Genomic DNA, 15889 nt, shown 5'->3' on the forward strand with positions numbered 1-15889 from the left:
TGTGCGACCGAAAGTGTCCACCATTTTTGACCTTGTGAGGCTGAGTGGGGTAGGTAGTATAACAATCACCCTCTCACAGCCTTAACACTTTGTTTTTGACCTGATTTAGAAACGTTTGCTCGTTGCTACTGATACTGGGATTATGAAATGCCTGGAGAACTATCCTTCTTACTCAATTACTGTGGAAGGTTTCTTTGGTTGGAAGCAGAGCCTTCATTGAACCCTAAAGTGAGTACATTGCATGGGGTAAAATTTCCTGATTTGGTGTAAGTATTAAATCTTTAATTTATAAATTCAAACCACTAAACATAAGATATTACCAAGGTGCTTGTGCTTCCATAAGCCATAAAGCATTCACATATATTTACATTTAGAAGGTCTCTGAGATACAGTTCAATTCAGGATATTATTCATGCACAACTAAAAAGAACGACTGATAAGATTAAAAGAAACTCAATCTAAAACTCAGACTTGACAGTTAAGCGATCAATTTTTACAACCAAACAAAAAATATTATTCAATGTTTATTTTCATAAAAACCAACGACAAGACTTGGGTATTTTACAAAAAAGAAATGCAATGAACCCTGGATACATTTTAAAGTACAGGTTAAGACTAGAGAATGGATTTTCCTCACCTCTATGGGTCTCTTTTTCTTGCCAACATTGTTTGTCTGGAGTTTCTCTGGCTGTGGCGGGGCCCTGCTCACGGGAGGCCTGAAACAGGGAAGTGGGAATGAGGAAAGGCATCTGTCACAGGCTCCTTTACTGAGCCTCCCTCACCTGCCCTGCAGACACATGTCTGACACATCTTCATAAAATGGACCCAATCTGTGTTGCTCACTAGACTGTGTGCCCTCTGTATCCTGGTATTTTCTAAAGCACAGAGGTGGAAAGAAAATGTGAGACCTATTATTCATTTTTAAATTGCTTTGGCATGTATTTCATAATGTAAATACTATAATAGTGTAAGAGCAAACTGTTTATAAAAAAATACAAAGGTTAGTTTTACATACTCAAAAGCTTCCTTTTGAGTATGGGGTGCATTATCAACAAAGCCTGGATTGCTGTTCCAAAGCATCTATCCCAGTACTATGTGTAGGGCAGGTACTCAATACATTTTCTTGAACTGAATTTTGAAAATATTTCTATAAACTTTCTATACTGTTGGCAACAAAAATCATGTCTGAGTTCAAATTTGTACTCATCACCTGCCCCTCCATGCCATTTACCTTCTCTTCTTCCTGAAGTCCCTAGCGTAGTTATGCCATCACCATCAGTTAGTCAAGCAAGACGTTGTACAGTTACAAAGCACTGTAAACCATATAACATTCGATAAAAGGTGATTACTATTACTATTGCTTCCAACTCCTTTTCTTCCCTTATCGTCACTACTTATTAAACATTTATCAACTTTACTTACATAGAAGCTCTCAAATCTAGCCCCCTCTTCTCCTTTTCCACGACTAATTCAGGATCTATTTATAATGTCCCATTAGAGGTGTAGCATTCTCAATTTGAATCGTCTAAATGTGGAGGCTCTTCCCTAAAACCCTTTCCTTAATATTTTTAAATGTCCTCATCGTTTAGTTTTAACTCAGATAACCATTATTCGAATGTTTAATAACCTGAACACTGAATCTAAATCAATCATGTATCAACTCCCCCCTCCAAATTATAAGCTAATATTCAATCTGTAACAACTAAATCTGGAAATGATACAAATTAACTTTCCTGTGAAAAAATCCCAACAATGATAAGTCAATAAAAATAAAGGCATAACAATATATTTGCATTTTCAAAATGATTGTCGTTGTTTCTATATAAAAAAGAAAATGAAGTACTATATCTTGAATACGTACTATAAAAGATATGTGTATTTTCATATTTAATATGAAGCAGCATATGGAAGTATATTAGCATGACTAATTGGTGGCATAAAATGAAATGCACTTACAAGACTTATATAAAAAACTTCTCAAATTATTACAAAAGTTTTGGTTTCAAACCTTTATCATACACTTTTTTGAAAGTCTATAAATAATAAATATAACTGAATTTATAATATTTAACACAAAAATATTTCTCCTATGATCATTTTAGAGAATGATAGCAGCCTTGGCTTTTCTTTCTTTCTTTTTTTTTTCTTTAATTAAAGTTTACTGAGGTGACAATTGTTAGTAAAGTTACACAGATTTCAGGTGTACAATTCTGTAATACATTATCTATATATCACACTGTGTGTTCATCACCCAGAGTCAGTTCTCTTTCCATCACCATATTTTGATCGCCTTTACCCTCATGTACCCCCGCCCTTACCCTATGGTAATCACTAAACTATTGTCTGTGTCTATGATTTTTGTTTCTTCATTTGTTTGTCTTGTTCTTTTGTTGTTTCCAGTTTTATGTACTACATATCAGTGAAATCATATGGTTCTCCACTTTTTCTGTCTGATTTATTTCATTTAGCGTTACAATCTCAAGATCAATCCATATTGTCGCAAATGGTACTATTTCATCTTTTCTTATGGTAGAAGAGTATTCCATTGTGTATATATACCACAACTTCTTATCCATTCATCTATGGAAGGACACTTTGGTTGTTTCCATGTCTTGGCCACTGTAAATAAAGTTGCAATGAACATGGGAGCACATATTTCTTTATGGATAAATGTTTTCAGATTTTTTGGGTAGATACCTGGGAGAGGGATTGCTGGGTCATATGGTAATTCTATTCGTAATTTTTTGAGGAAACTCCACGCTGCCTTTCATAGTGGCTGCACCAATCTGCATTCCCACCACTAGTGTATGAGGGTTCCTTTTTCTCCACAGCCTCTCCAACACTTGTTACTATTTGTCTTGTTGATGATAGCCATTCTGACTGGGGTGAGGTGATATCTCATTGTAGTTTTTATTTGCATTTCTCTGATGATTACTGATGTTGAGCATTTTTTCATGTCTATTTGCCATTTGTATGTCCTCTTTGGAGAAATGTCTCTTCAGAGCCTCTGCCCATTTTTCAATTGGGTTGTTTGGTGTGTTTTTTTTGTTATTGAGTTATACGAGTTCCTTGGTATATTTTGGATATTAGCCCCTATCAGAGGCACTGTTTGCAAAAATCTTCTCTCATTCAGTTGGCTGTCTCTTTATTTGTTCGATGGTTTCTTTTGCTGTGCAGAAGGTTTTTAGTTTGATGTAGTCCCATTTATTTTAGCTTTTACTTCCGTTGCCTTTGGAGTCAAATTCATAAAATGCTCTTTGAACCCAAGGTCCATAAGTTTAGTACCTATGTTTTCTCCTCTGCAGATTATTGTTTCAGGTCTTATGTTTAGGTCTTTGATCCATTTTGAGTTAATTTTGGTACATGGTGACAGATGGCAGCCTAGTTTCATTCTTTTGCACTTGGCTTTCCAATTCTCCCAGCACCATTTATTGAAGGGGCTGTCTTTTCTCCATTGTATGTTTTTGGCTTCTTTGTCAAAAATTATCTGTCCATATTTATGTGGGTTTATTTCTGGGTTCTCAATTCTATTCCATTGGTCTGTGTGTCTCTTTTTCTGCCAATATCATACTGTTTTGATTATTGTTGCCCTGTAGTACAAGTTGAAGTCAGGGAGTGTGATACCTCTAGCATTGTTTTTTTCTTAGGATTGCTTTGGCTATTCCGTGTCTTTTGTGGTTCCACATAAATCTGATGATTGTTTGTTCTATTTCTTTAAAAAATGCCATTGAGATTTTGATGGGGATTGCATTAAATCTGTACATTGCTTTGGTTAATACGGCCATGTTAACTATGCTGATTCTTCCAATCCATGAGCATGGACTGTCTTTCCATTTCTTTGTGTCTTCTTCAATTTCTTTTAAAAATGTCTGACAGTTTTCAGTATACAGGTCTTTCACATCTTTGGTAAAGTTTATCCCTAGGTATTTTATTCTTTTTGTTGTAACTGCAAAAGGAATTGCTTTTTTAATTTCTTTTTCTGAGATTTCATTGTTAGTATATAGGTATGCAATGGACGTTGATTACTTTACTGTATTCGTTTATTGTTTCTAATAGCTTTTTGGTGGATTCTTTAAGGTTTTCTACCATGTTTCCCCAAAAATAAGACTAGGTCTTATATAATGGCTTGTTCCAAAAGACGCATTAGGGCTTATGTTCAGGAGATGTCACGCTAGGGCTTATTTTCTGGTTAGGTCTTATTTTCGGGGAAACATGGTATATAGAGTATCATGCCATCTGCAAAAAATGACAATTTAACTTCTTCATTCCCAATTTGGATGCCTTTTATTTCTTTCTTTTGACTGATGGCTCTGGCTAGGACTTCCAATACTGTGTTGAAAAGCAGAGGGGATAGGAGACAGTCCTGTCGTGTTCCTCAACGTAGAGCAAAGGGCTTCAGTTTTTCACTGTTAATTATGATATTAGCTGAGGATTTGTCATATATGGCCTTGATTATGTTAAGGTATTTTCCTTCTATACGTATTTTACTAAGTGTCTTAATTATAAATGGATGTTGTATCTTGTCAAATGCTTTTTCTGTATCTATTGATATAATCATATGATTTGTCCTTTATTTTGTTTATGTGATGTATCACATTGATGGATTTGCATAAATTGAACCATCCTCGTGCCCCTGGGATGAACCTCACTTGGTCGTGATGCATAATCTTTTTAATGCTTATTCCATTCGATTTGGTAGAATTTTGTTTAGGATTTCTGCATCTGTATTCATCGGAGATATTGGTCTGTAATTTTCTTTTTTTGTGTTATCCTTACCAGGTTTTGGTATCAGGGTAATGTTGGCCTCATAAAATGAGTTAGGGAGTATTGTCTCTTCTTCAGTTTTTTGGAAAAGTTTGAGTAGGACAGGTATTAGATCCTCTTTGAAGGTTTGCTAGAATTCACGAGTGAAGCCATCTGGTCCCGGACGTTTGCTTTTGGGAAGTGTTCTGATGACTGATTCAATTTCCTTACTGGTGATATTTAGAGTTTCCAATTCTTTGTGATTCAGCCTAGGAAGGCTGTATGTTTCTATGAACTTGTCCATTTCTTCTAGGTTATTGAATTTGGTGGCATATACTCTTTCATAGTATTCTTGGACGATCTCTTGTATTTCTGTGGCATCCGTGATAACTTCCCCTTTTTCATTTCTGATTTTATTAGTGTCTTTTCTCTTTTTATCTTAGGGAGTCTAGCCAAGGGTTTGTCAATTTTATTAATCTTTTCAAAGAACCAGTTCTTTGTCACATTAAATTTTTCTGTTGTCTATTTGTTCTCTATTTCATTTAGTTCTGTTCTGATTTTTATTATTTCCTTTCTTCTGCTGATCTTGGGTTTCATTTGTTCTTCTTTTTCTAGTTCTTTAAGGTGTAACGTGAGGTTATTTATATGGGATTTTTCTTCTTTCTTGAGATAGGCCTGTAATGATATAAATTTCCCTCTTAAAAGTGCTTTCACTGCATCCCTACAATTTTGGTAGGATGTATTTCATTCTCATTTGTTTCCATGTATCTTTTGTTCTCTCCTCTTATTTCTTCTTTGACCTGGTCATTCTTTAAAAGTATGTTGTTTAATCTCCACATATTTGTGGTTTTTTCCTGCTTTCTTTTTGCAGTTGATATCCTATTTCAAAGCCTTGCGGTCAGAGAATATGCTTGGTATGATTTCCATCTTCATAAATTTGCTGAGGCTAGTTTTATGTCCCAATATATGATCTATCCTTGAGAATGTTCCATGTACACTAGAAAAAAGTGTATAGTATGATGTTCTAGGATGAAGTGCTTTATAAATGTCAACTAGGTCCATTTCATCTAATGTGTCATTTAGGGCTGATATTTATTTATTTTCTGTTTGGATGATCTATCCATAGCTGTCAATGATGTATTTAGGTCCCCTACTACAATTGTGTTTTGGTCAATTAATCCTTTTAGTTCTGTCAGTTGCATGGTATAATCTGGTGCTCCCTGATTGAGGGCATAAATATTGATAAATGTTATGTCTTGTTGTTGTATAGTCCCCTTTATCATTATGAAATGTCAATCTTTGTCTCTTGTTACCTTTTTTATCCTGAAGTCTGTTTCATCTGATATTAGTACATGCTTTTTTCTGGATACCATTTTCTTGGAGTGTCAAGCAAAATGGTATCCAGAAAAAAAACATGTATAACCCTCTCACTTTGAGTCTGTATTTGTCCTTGTAGCTGAGATGTGTCTCTTGGAGGCAGCATAAAGTTGGGTTTAGTTTTTTTGATCCAATCTGCTACTCTGAGACTTTTTGTTGGTGAGTTTGGTCCATTTACATTTAGGATAATTACTGATATGTGAGGATTTCCTATTATTCTATCTTTGGTTTTCTGTAGAACTGTGTCTCCATTGTTTCTTTGCCTTTTTGTTGCTGTCTATTATTTCAGTGTGGTGGTATCCTATGATTTTTCCTTCTGTTTCTTCTTTTATTATGTTATATATTTCAGTTCTTGATTTTTTTTTGAGTGGTTACCATTAAGTTTATGTAAAAGAAAGTTTCATATTTAGAGTATTCCATTTTCTTCAGCATACTAACTTTCTCCATTCCCTTATGCCAGTTCAGACCTTTCCTCTCCCACTTTGTTTTTCTGTCACAAATTATCCCTATTTTTGCTGTGAATTGATTCCTGCGCTGCAGTAGCAAGTTGTCTTTTTCCTCTTTTTCTTTAAGTGGTTTTTTTTTTTCTTCTTTACCCTGTATGTTATAAGTATATAGTGTCTTATTTGGTGCAGGGGTTGCCATTTCATGCTTCTGTCTGTCTGTTTGTAATCCTACTCATGGTTTTGTATTCTTTTGCGTTTTTCTTTTCAGGTTGAATAGCCACCTTCAGTATTTCTTGTAGTGCAGGTCGTGTGTTAGACAATTCCCTCAGCTTCTGTATGTCTGGAAAGATCATTATTCCTCCTTCATATCTAAAGGATATCTTTGCTGGATATATTATTCTTGGCTCATGATCTCTCTTTTTCAATAGTTTGAACATTTGAGTCTTTTCCCTCCTGGCTTGTAGAGTTTCTGCTGAAAAAACTGATGATAACCTAATGGGCTTTCCTTTGTAGATTACTCTCCTTCTTTTCCCTGGCTGCCTTGAGGATTCTTTCTTTGTCATTAATTTTTGACAGCTTCAATACAATGTGCCTTGGAGAAGCCTATTAGAGTTGAGGTAATTAGGTGTTCTATTTGCTTCTTGAATTAGAGGATCCAGTTCTTCCTTAAGTTTGGGAAGTTCTCATCGATTATTTGTTTGAATGTACTCTTTGTTCCCTTCTCTCTTTCTTCTCCTTCTGATATGCCTATTATCCTTATATTATTCTTTCTGATGGAGTCAGAAGCTCTTGTAGAGTTCTTTCATTTCTTTTATTTATGTAGAGTTCTTTTATTTCTCAAGTCTCTCTCTTCTTCGATCTGTGTCATGTCCAGATTTCTGTCTTCAATGTCACTGATTCTTTCCTCCTTCTGGTCAGCTCTGTTACCTAAGCTGGCTATTTCATTCTTCATTTCTTTTATTGAGTTCTTAATCTCCAGAAATTCTATTTGGTTCTTTTTTAAAATTTCAGTCTCTTGGGTAAAAAATGTTCATTTTGTTCTTTGCTTTTGTTTCTGAGTTCATTAAACTGTCTGTCTGTGTTTTCTTGCATCTCGTTGAGTTTTTTCAGAACTGTAATCTTGAATTCTCTGTCATGTAAGTCACATACTTGCATGTCTTTAAGTTCATTTTCTGGAGACTTTTCATTTTCATTCTGAGCTGCCTTGTTTCCTTGGTTATTCATGGCAATTAGTGAATTATTATTTTTCTTCCTTGGCATCTACAGGAGTGGGTTCTGCAACAGGTTGGTAGGAAGAGGTCTTTCCTTTGCTTTCCATAGGTGTAGGTAGAATGCTTTGGCTCTTCTTCCAAGTCATTTTGTTGAACTTTATTCAATCTTATTGTCTGATATTTTTAAGAAACAGGTCATTTTTATCTATACAATCCTGTGTAACAGTTAAATATATTTTAATTTTTATAGAGATAATTCATATATGACATATTATTGCTTAAAATTACACAACTTGTAAAATTATACAAATTAAATGCATACTTTTAGAAAAGCAGTTACTTATGTAATGTAAATCCAATAATTAAGATGCTATTCATTTCAGGAATACTCATTTCAAAGGAGAAAACGTGAAGAACTGTGAATAGAGGTAAGGAACACCAAGTAACATAGCTCATTAATGGGAAATATAAAAGAAGATAAAAATACAAAATTAGGCCTCATAAAGCATAGCAAAGAAAGAGGATTACCTGGAACCTCTTTATAGCAGCAGAAAAAAAGGGAAAAGATTACAATACAAATTTGAATTTAAAACACTAGTAAGATACTTCCTGTAATAAAATACTTTTACAAGTTTAATGCAGATAAATGATATTGCATATAATAAAGGCCTATTGTTTTTATTTATTACTGCACATAAGAAAAGGCTTAAGTTATTCCATCAATGGCTGGGAAATCAGAACAAAGAAGGTAGAAAAGAAAAGTGAGAATTCAAGATGTTCTATGTTGTAAACATTCTTCTTTTCTGCCTAATATTTGAGTTTCTGCACAATCTTGCCTCAAATCTACTTTTTTCATTCTTATCCTCCAGCATTTCCCTAATGATAACCTTTTTTTATTTTTACTTCTAAAATAGACTAGCCTTTTCCACATTGTTCTGTCTCAGAAACTGAAGACATTTTCTTCTCACTAAAAGTAGCTATAAAGTACTCCAAAGAATCCTTTCTTACACATATCATTGTATTAAACATACAAATATCATCACTGCCCTATGTTAATGTTTTTTAAATTAATGAATATATTAAACATGCATTAAACGAAGCTAACCAGTTAACAAACTGAGAGTTTTTTCACTGACAAAAATGTATGGTTAACAGTTTGTTTTATGAGCCTCTGAAACTTAAGGAAAAACTAAAACTATCTTGAGCATGGGAGTTTGTGACAAATCATCTGTAAAACCAATAATCATAATAAGATCCTCATAACAACACCCACATATTGTATCTACAAAGTGCAACTCTTTTGTAGGATTTGTCCTATTTCATTTTATTCTTTTTTTTTTTTTTTTCATTTTATTATTCTTTCTTAACAAATGTAGTTTAATGTTTTATAGGGGGAAAAAATCAGTAACTTAAAATACTATAAAGACCAAAACAAATGAGTAAATTTTTGAGTATTTTCTTTAATAAAATACTTACCTTACTACCCCCTGCCTTCAAAAGGAGCAAGAAGAAAAAAGGAAACAAATGAAAATTGATGATGAATAAAATGTAGCAATTTAGTAAACAGAATAAATGCAACATGACAACAGAATTCTAAAGAAATACAAAAATGCCTAATTTTGTGTCTCATTGGTTTTAAATATTTTGTTTAAAAAATATTGGACATTTGATTGACAATAAACTACTTTACATACAAAAGATTTGCTTCACAAATATTTACAGAAAAATAACAAAATTATTGAAGTCATTTAGGAAAAAAAGACCCCATAAAAATATCAACCAAGTAAAGTAGTTATCAAATAATCATCAGAAACATTTTTCTTTTAAGTAGATAAGATATTTGATAAGCATGTGTTTTAACTGTTTATATAAAGTGTTTTGTTTCATATTTGATGGCAATATTTTATTTAAAATATGAAAACAATTAGTTATACAGAACAATTTTTCTCCTCACAAATATATTCAAAGTTGATAAAAAGACATTATCTCTTCATTTTTATTTCCCTTAATTTTTTCATTTATGAAAATGAAGACTCCTAACTATGAACCACATTACTTGCTTCTGCCTCAGCATTTTCAGAAGAATTTAGTAGAGTTAAATCATAAAATAATTTGAGAACAACGTGCAAAATAATTTCAAAACTAAATTTTAAAAGGTTAGCTGTAAAAAACGCAAGCTAACAGCAAAGATTACGATTTGACAATGTCAACCATTCTTCATGAGCAGTAAAATATTTCTATCTGTGAGAACTTGGGTCACTTCAACAATGAGGCAGAAAATTTTAGTATTTTACCATGAAGGATGACTTACAGATTAAAATTAGGTCACATTTTCTGACATACTTAATTTATTTGATAAATGATAATAATTTTCTTTTAAAAACCGATACAATACATGAAAAAGATTTATAGGAATGTCTAGAGTTCCTTCTTCCCCGTAATGCACTACTCATTTTTCATGACCTGTGAGGTATAATTTCCTTTAAGTAATATTAAGCACTATATTGCAAAAATTCTAATTAGGAACACGCACATTTGCATATTTAACCATATTACTTTAATTAATAAGTATATGAGTAGTGTTCATTACTTTGTGAATATTTAATTTCAGAAAGTGTTTCAGTATTAACCAGGGCATCTCTTCAGGCTACTCTGTATTTCATTCTAAGGGAGGGTATCATTGGTGAAGACCAGTTACTATCCAAATTCTTTATATACATTATTTCATTTAAGCCTTGAAATACTCCGCAAATTAGAGATTATCATTATCATTTTACTGCGAAGGAAACTGAGGTTCAGAGAAAACAATTAGTTTTTCAAGGTCACACAACTGGTAAATGATAAAGATGAATAATTTTTGGAACTTTAAAAAAAACCTTTTATTTATTTAAATGTGTTTTTCCAGGACCCATCAGCTCCAAGTCAAGTAGTTGTTTCAATCTAGTTGTGGAGGGCACAGCTCACAGTGGCCCATGTGGGGATTGACCCTGCAACCTTGTTGTTAAGAGCACCACACTCTATAACCAATTGAGCTAATTGGCCGCCCCATAAAAATGAATATTTTAATCCATTTGTCTGAATCCAAAAACCATGCCCTTTGCATTGTATGATACTGCCTCCTACCAAGTTACTTCAATCTTGAATCCTGTGCAAGTATTTAGATGATGGTATGGTCAGCTTTCTCAAAACATCTCTAACTTACTACATCTCTAACTCATATATCTTTATATGTGAGGACAACACTGATTACCACCCTCTCTCTGCCCACTTTGCGTAACGTGAGTCTCCACTGCTATTCTCGGAGGCACAGCATCTGCAAGTGGGGCATCTGAAAGAGGACTTGTGGAGCCATCACCACCTCAACATTCCACCCAGAACGTCCCTGGGAACTTTGGGGTAGTCAGTTCAACGGACTCTCTAGTTGGCCCTTCCCCTCATCACTATTGTGCATCTCATCCTTCCAATTTCAACATTTCCACTGAATATTAAACTCATAGGTTCAAACTCAAATTCCTCTGCCAGTGCTTTCCTGTGATATCATTTCTATCTAACTGAGCTCCAATGCTCTAACTTAGCTCTACCCTCACCAACTATACATTCACTTGAATTTTCCACAAATTTTGTTCAATGTGAGTGCATTCCCTTTCTTTTTTTAATTCTCCCCTCAAATATTCTTACTAACTTCTCATAATAAAGTTTTCCTCATCATAGCTTTCTACAGAAGAGGTTACTGTTGTTTTCACCTCCCACTCGCTCTATTTTCCTCAGTGCTGTTTCTGGATAATTTTTCCTTTATTATTTCTTAAAACCTCTTTGCTTCTGAAATCCATGCCATTCACTGATCCATTTGCCTCTTTATTGTTTCCTGTGTTACCTAACGATCTTAAGAGCATCAGGTTACAATTTTTCCCTTGATCTATCATCTAGCTCAGAGACTTTATTAAAAAGCTAACTCTCTTCATAAAATTGCTGTGTACATGTCCATATTTTTGATTCGCTGATTCTAGACAAAGACCAATAATTCCAATTTGAGACAAGCTATACTTCAACTTGCCTTTTTGGAAAATCTTAAAATAATGACTTTCTATCCTTGATGAAAGGCACATAGCTAAAAAGCCCTTTTCAAAATTTAATCACATCTCTGCTCATGTGCTTCCTAAAAAGTACCTGGTATTGCATTCAATTTTTTATTATCTCCCCAACCTCATCGCATATATTTATAAAAGTTAGCAAATAAGATTCCTTTAATCATATAGACTTAAAATATAGCATCATTCCCCTAAACCTACATGCAAAGGACAGTGTCACAACCAAAAAATATTTAAGGACAAACATGTTTTCTAAGATGTGCTAAGAATTGTATAATGCAAGAGTATCACTGTTACTTAGCTTTTGCAAAAATTCATTCAGTTAAACAATACATTCAGATTTTAATATCAATATCTTTTCTTCATCTAATTTTAAACTTGATTGTTACCTCTCATCAATTGAGGGTTCTTTTTGTTGTAAATGAGGCTTGATCCCAAACATTGGACGAATATTTGTTGATAAGGCTCTGATGGTGTAAGTGATTTCATTCTCCCTTGTAACATCACTGTCATAGCCTACCATTAAAATATAAGAATTATTCTCTAAGAGATAACTGAAGAGACCAATTACGATCTTATAATTTGGATACAAGGATGTTCAACGATGTGAAGTAAATTAAACTGTATTGTAGCCAAATTATGAAGTAACACACAGCCAGTAAAAATGATGTAGAAGAATATTTAATAATATGAAACAATGTTTTCAAAGTATTACGAAGTGATAATAGCAGGCTAAAAAAAAGTTCAATATATCATTTTTGTTAAAAATATACTATGTATATAAATGCACATACCCTTATTAATATACCTCAAAATGTTAACAGAGGTTGCCTCTGAGTGGTCAAATTATGGATGCTGTGTTCATTTTTTACTGCAAAATGTATTTTCTAATTTTTCTGTAATGAGCTGGTATTACTGGTATATTAGGAAAAGTCAAAATTATTTTAAAATATGAGGTTAGATACTATAAATGTATTTTAACAGTACTTATTTAAATATGATTATATTACATTTGTAGATAAAGAATATCTAAGTCTTCAAAACATGACAGTTTGTTATTCTTAAGTGACAAAACCAATTTTAGTGTTAAAGAGACCAAATAGACTAAAACCACAATTATTCAAACATTATTATTACTTGTTTCAACTTCTGCAGTTTAAATCAGTTGTACTAATTTTTTCTGTTTTAATTAAAATAAGATATTGTAAAATGACATACCCCCATCTTCTTCAGAATCTGTATCAGATTCTTCACTATCACAAGTCCTTTTTTCACGATAGCCCTCCATTTCATTTGTCCAAACCATTAAAGACATATCTGCACCTCCTAAGGTAACCAACATGCTGTCATCATAAGTCCAGCGAACATTTGTGACATGTGTACTATGAGCCACATACTTCTTAAACTTTCCAAATTTTCCCTAAAGGTAGAAAAAAGGAAATTCAAATCGTTTTTCTGAGAAATTTCATTACTTAAAAACTTTCTGTTATGATTTTGAATTTCTTTCTTAATATATGATTAGAAATTAAGAACTGAAACTCTTTTAAAAAATGAGAAAATACTGAAATTCACTAGAATAAAAAATAACAATTCCGAAGGTGGTGAGGACAGGATACAACTACTAGTTTCAAACAGTGCTAGTACCATGGGCATTTTTTAAAAAATCAACTTGGTATTCTGCATTTAAAGCATAAAAATGTTCTGACCTTTGATTCACCAATCCCCCTTCTAGAGATCTATGCTAAAAAATGCTATGTGTGCAAAAAAAATTTACTATAGTTTTTACTTACAGCAGTGAAAAACTTTAAATATTTTAAATGTTTATAAGAGTAATACTAGTTAATCACAGTGTCTATCTATGGAATAGTACATATCTATTAAAAATAATGACTATGCAGATTATTATTGTTGGAAATAGACACAATAACTTACAAAGTCAGAATATAAATACTTATATACAGCATGGCCATATTAACAGAAATAATTATCAATCATTTTGGTACATACCCATGTAAATATCTTTTATCTTAATTCATTACTGTTTTTTGTTTATAAGCACCACACATGGGAATGTATTTTTCTTTTAAATACCAAGAAAAATCCAAGTTATAGATACTGGCAACTGTTAAATCTAGAACACTAGCATTACCAACTTACAGAAGTAAATTTCAGATTAATGTTATAAGCAGGTTTTAGATGGACATCTTTTCAAGGATGTTAAAATAAGAAATGTCTTAAATATACAAAATATAATGCTAGCTAAATCAGTGAATTCTCTGGGAATAAAGACTCTTAGTAAAAATTAGCTGAAATAAGAGGGAGATCTGTCAGTAAAACACTGCAAGAACGTAGTTTCCTAAGATTTTGTGGTTCTTGCTACAGTGAGGTGAAGAAGGAATATATTCTTAGGGCATGTATAACATCTGGAATGCTTGCTGGAAGTGAATTTTCTGATCAATATTGGAACACATTCTTATCAACTAAAGTTCTACCACTTGAGTGTATCTAAAACAGGAACCTATGGAATATTTTCCTGGGCACCTGAGTTCTCTATGAGAATTTTTAAACCTGTGTTTTCATTTCAATGATGCTCTAAAAACAGTAGTACGAGCAATTACTTAAGATCATCATGAACTGAATATCATATATGATTTTAGTGCTCTATTTCAAATTTATATTTATGCTCATGTTGGTGCCAAATCATAATATATATCTGAATTTGTGAAAATTAAGAAATAAATGCATCTGGATTTGATACATGAATTTTATTTTTGTGCTAAGTGAAAGCCAAATATTCCCCGGTAGTTTGAGTAAAGCAGTAAGGGAACTGAGTCATCACACAGTAGATGCCTATGCATCTAGTACTCCAAAGAATCTGTACAGTTTGGTTTTAGCAAAATAACATAATTCATCACATGAAATCAATGTTGTTTTTTAAAATTTTGTTGGTATTGTACTTATAGTATTTTGTATTTAATTGGTTAAAACATATTAAACTTTAAAGCTATATACAGTATATGGAATATTTATTCAAAATAATACTAAAATTATTTAAGTTAATATTAGGGATAAAAGGAGTATTTCCTCTAAAAGGGGTATTTACATTATTCAATATTGAGAAGCATTGTACAATATAATATATAACTTAATGCATGGAATCATAAATTACAATAATTCTTCTAGATAAAACCCATAAATATATCAAAAATAGGAAACGTTTAGTGGTTACCAGAGGGTAAGGGGGGTGGGGGGTGGGAGATGAGGGTAAGGGGGATCAAATATATGGTGATGGAAGGAGAACTGACTCTGGGGTGGTGAACACACAATGGGATTTATAGATGATGTAATACAGAATTGTACACCTGAAATCTATGTAATTTTACTAACAATTGTCACCCCAATAAATAAAAAAAAAGAAAAATGTAAAGAAAAAAATGGGGGGAAAAAAAGGAAACATAATTCTGAAACTTTCATATCACAACATTACATATTACCTATGTAACATTCATATTACAACAATGAAATGCTATGAAAGAGCATTACCTTAACCATTTTTATAATTATAACTACTAGGAGAGTTTAAGAAAAACACATACTTTAGCAGGATATCTAAATAACTTCACAAATCCCAAATCATCCCCAGTCGCTAGAATCATTTTGTTGCTCGTGAGGCACGAGGCAGTTACATCTGTGACTTCTCCAATTACTGGCCAAATTCCCTCACAGCATAAACCAAGTACACTTGTGCATGATGCCCAACCAATTTTTTCTACCTAAAACGGAAACAAAAATGCTATAAGTTTGTAATATCTAAACCTAAAATTAACAACCAAATCTAAATGTTTTTCTTTGTAATTACATGCGTCTCAAGTAAAATTAAAAATTTAATAAAAAGGTTATTAGTTGCCTTGGTTTTGTAGCTTCCCAAGTCTACTAGTTCCTGCTGAAAATTTCTAACATTATTCAAGATGTACTTATTATAGATACAATGTGTATTTTAGATTCTGAACATATAGTGATAAGA

The 15889-nt window shown here is 32.7% G+C and overlaps 1 protein-coding gene across 15 annotated transcripts in view; it reads right to left on the reverse strand.

Annotated features, from left to right (window-relative positions):
- EML5 (EMAP like 5) overlaps positions 1 to 15889 on the reverse strand; it is a 145889-nt gene that overhangs the window by 28191 nt on the left and 101809 nt on the right. For 13 of the 15 annotated variants that reach the window (XR_012494562.2, XR_012494563.2, XR_012494564.2 and 10 more), the window contains exons 25-29: positions 15462 to 15638; positions 13084 to 13285; positions 12255 to 12381; positions 9254 to 9268; positions 638 to 716 (exon numbers count right to left, since the gene is read on the reverse strand). Coding sequence is in view for 12 of the 15 variants with exons in the window: in XM_074327062.2 (XP_074183163.1) it covers positions 638 to 716; positions 9254 to 9268; positions 12255 to 12381; positions 13084 to 13285; positions 15462 to 15638 (600 nt within the window). In the remaining 3 variants the exon portion in view is untranslated. The remainder of the gene's footprint in view (positions 1 to 637; positions 717 to 9253; positions 9269 to 12254; positions 12382 to 13083; positions 13286 to 15461; positions 15639 to 15889) is intronic. The other 2 variants (XM_019744585.3, XM_074327061.2) reach the window with 1 other exon arrangement.

The sequence above is a fragment of the Rhinolophus sinicus genome, chromosome 3 (genome assembly GCF_057876585.1).
Source record: "Rhinolophus sinicus isolate RSI-liver-muscle chromosome 3, RSI-T2T, whole genome shotgun sequence".
NCBI classification, from domain to species: domain Eukaryota; kingdom Metazoa; phylum Chordata; class Mammalia; order Chiroptera; family Rhinolophidae; genus Rhinolophus; species Rhinolophus sinicus.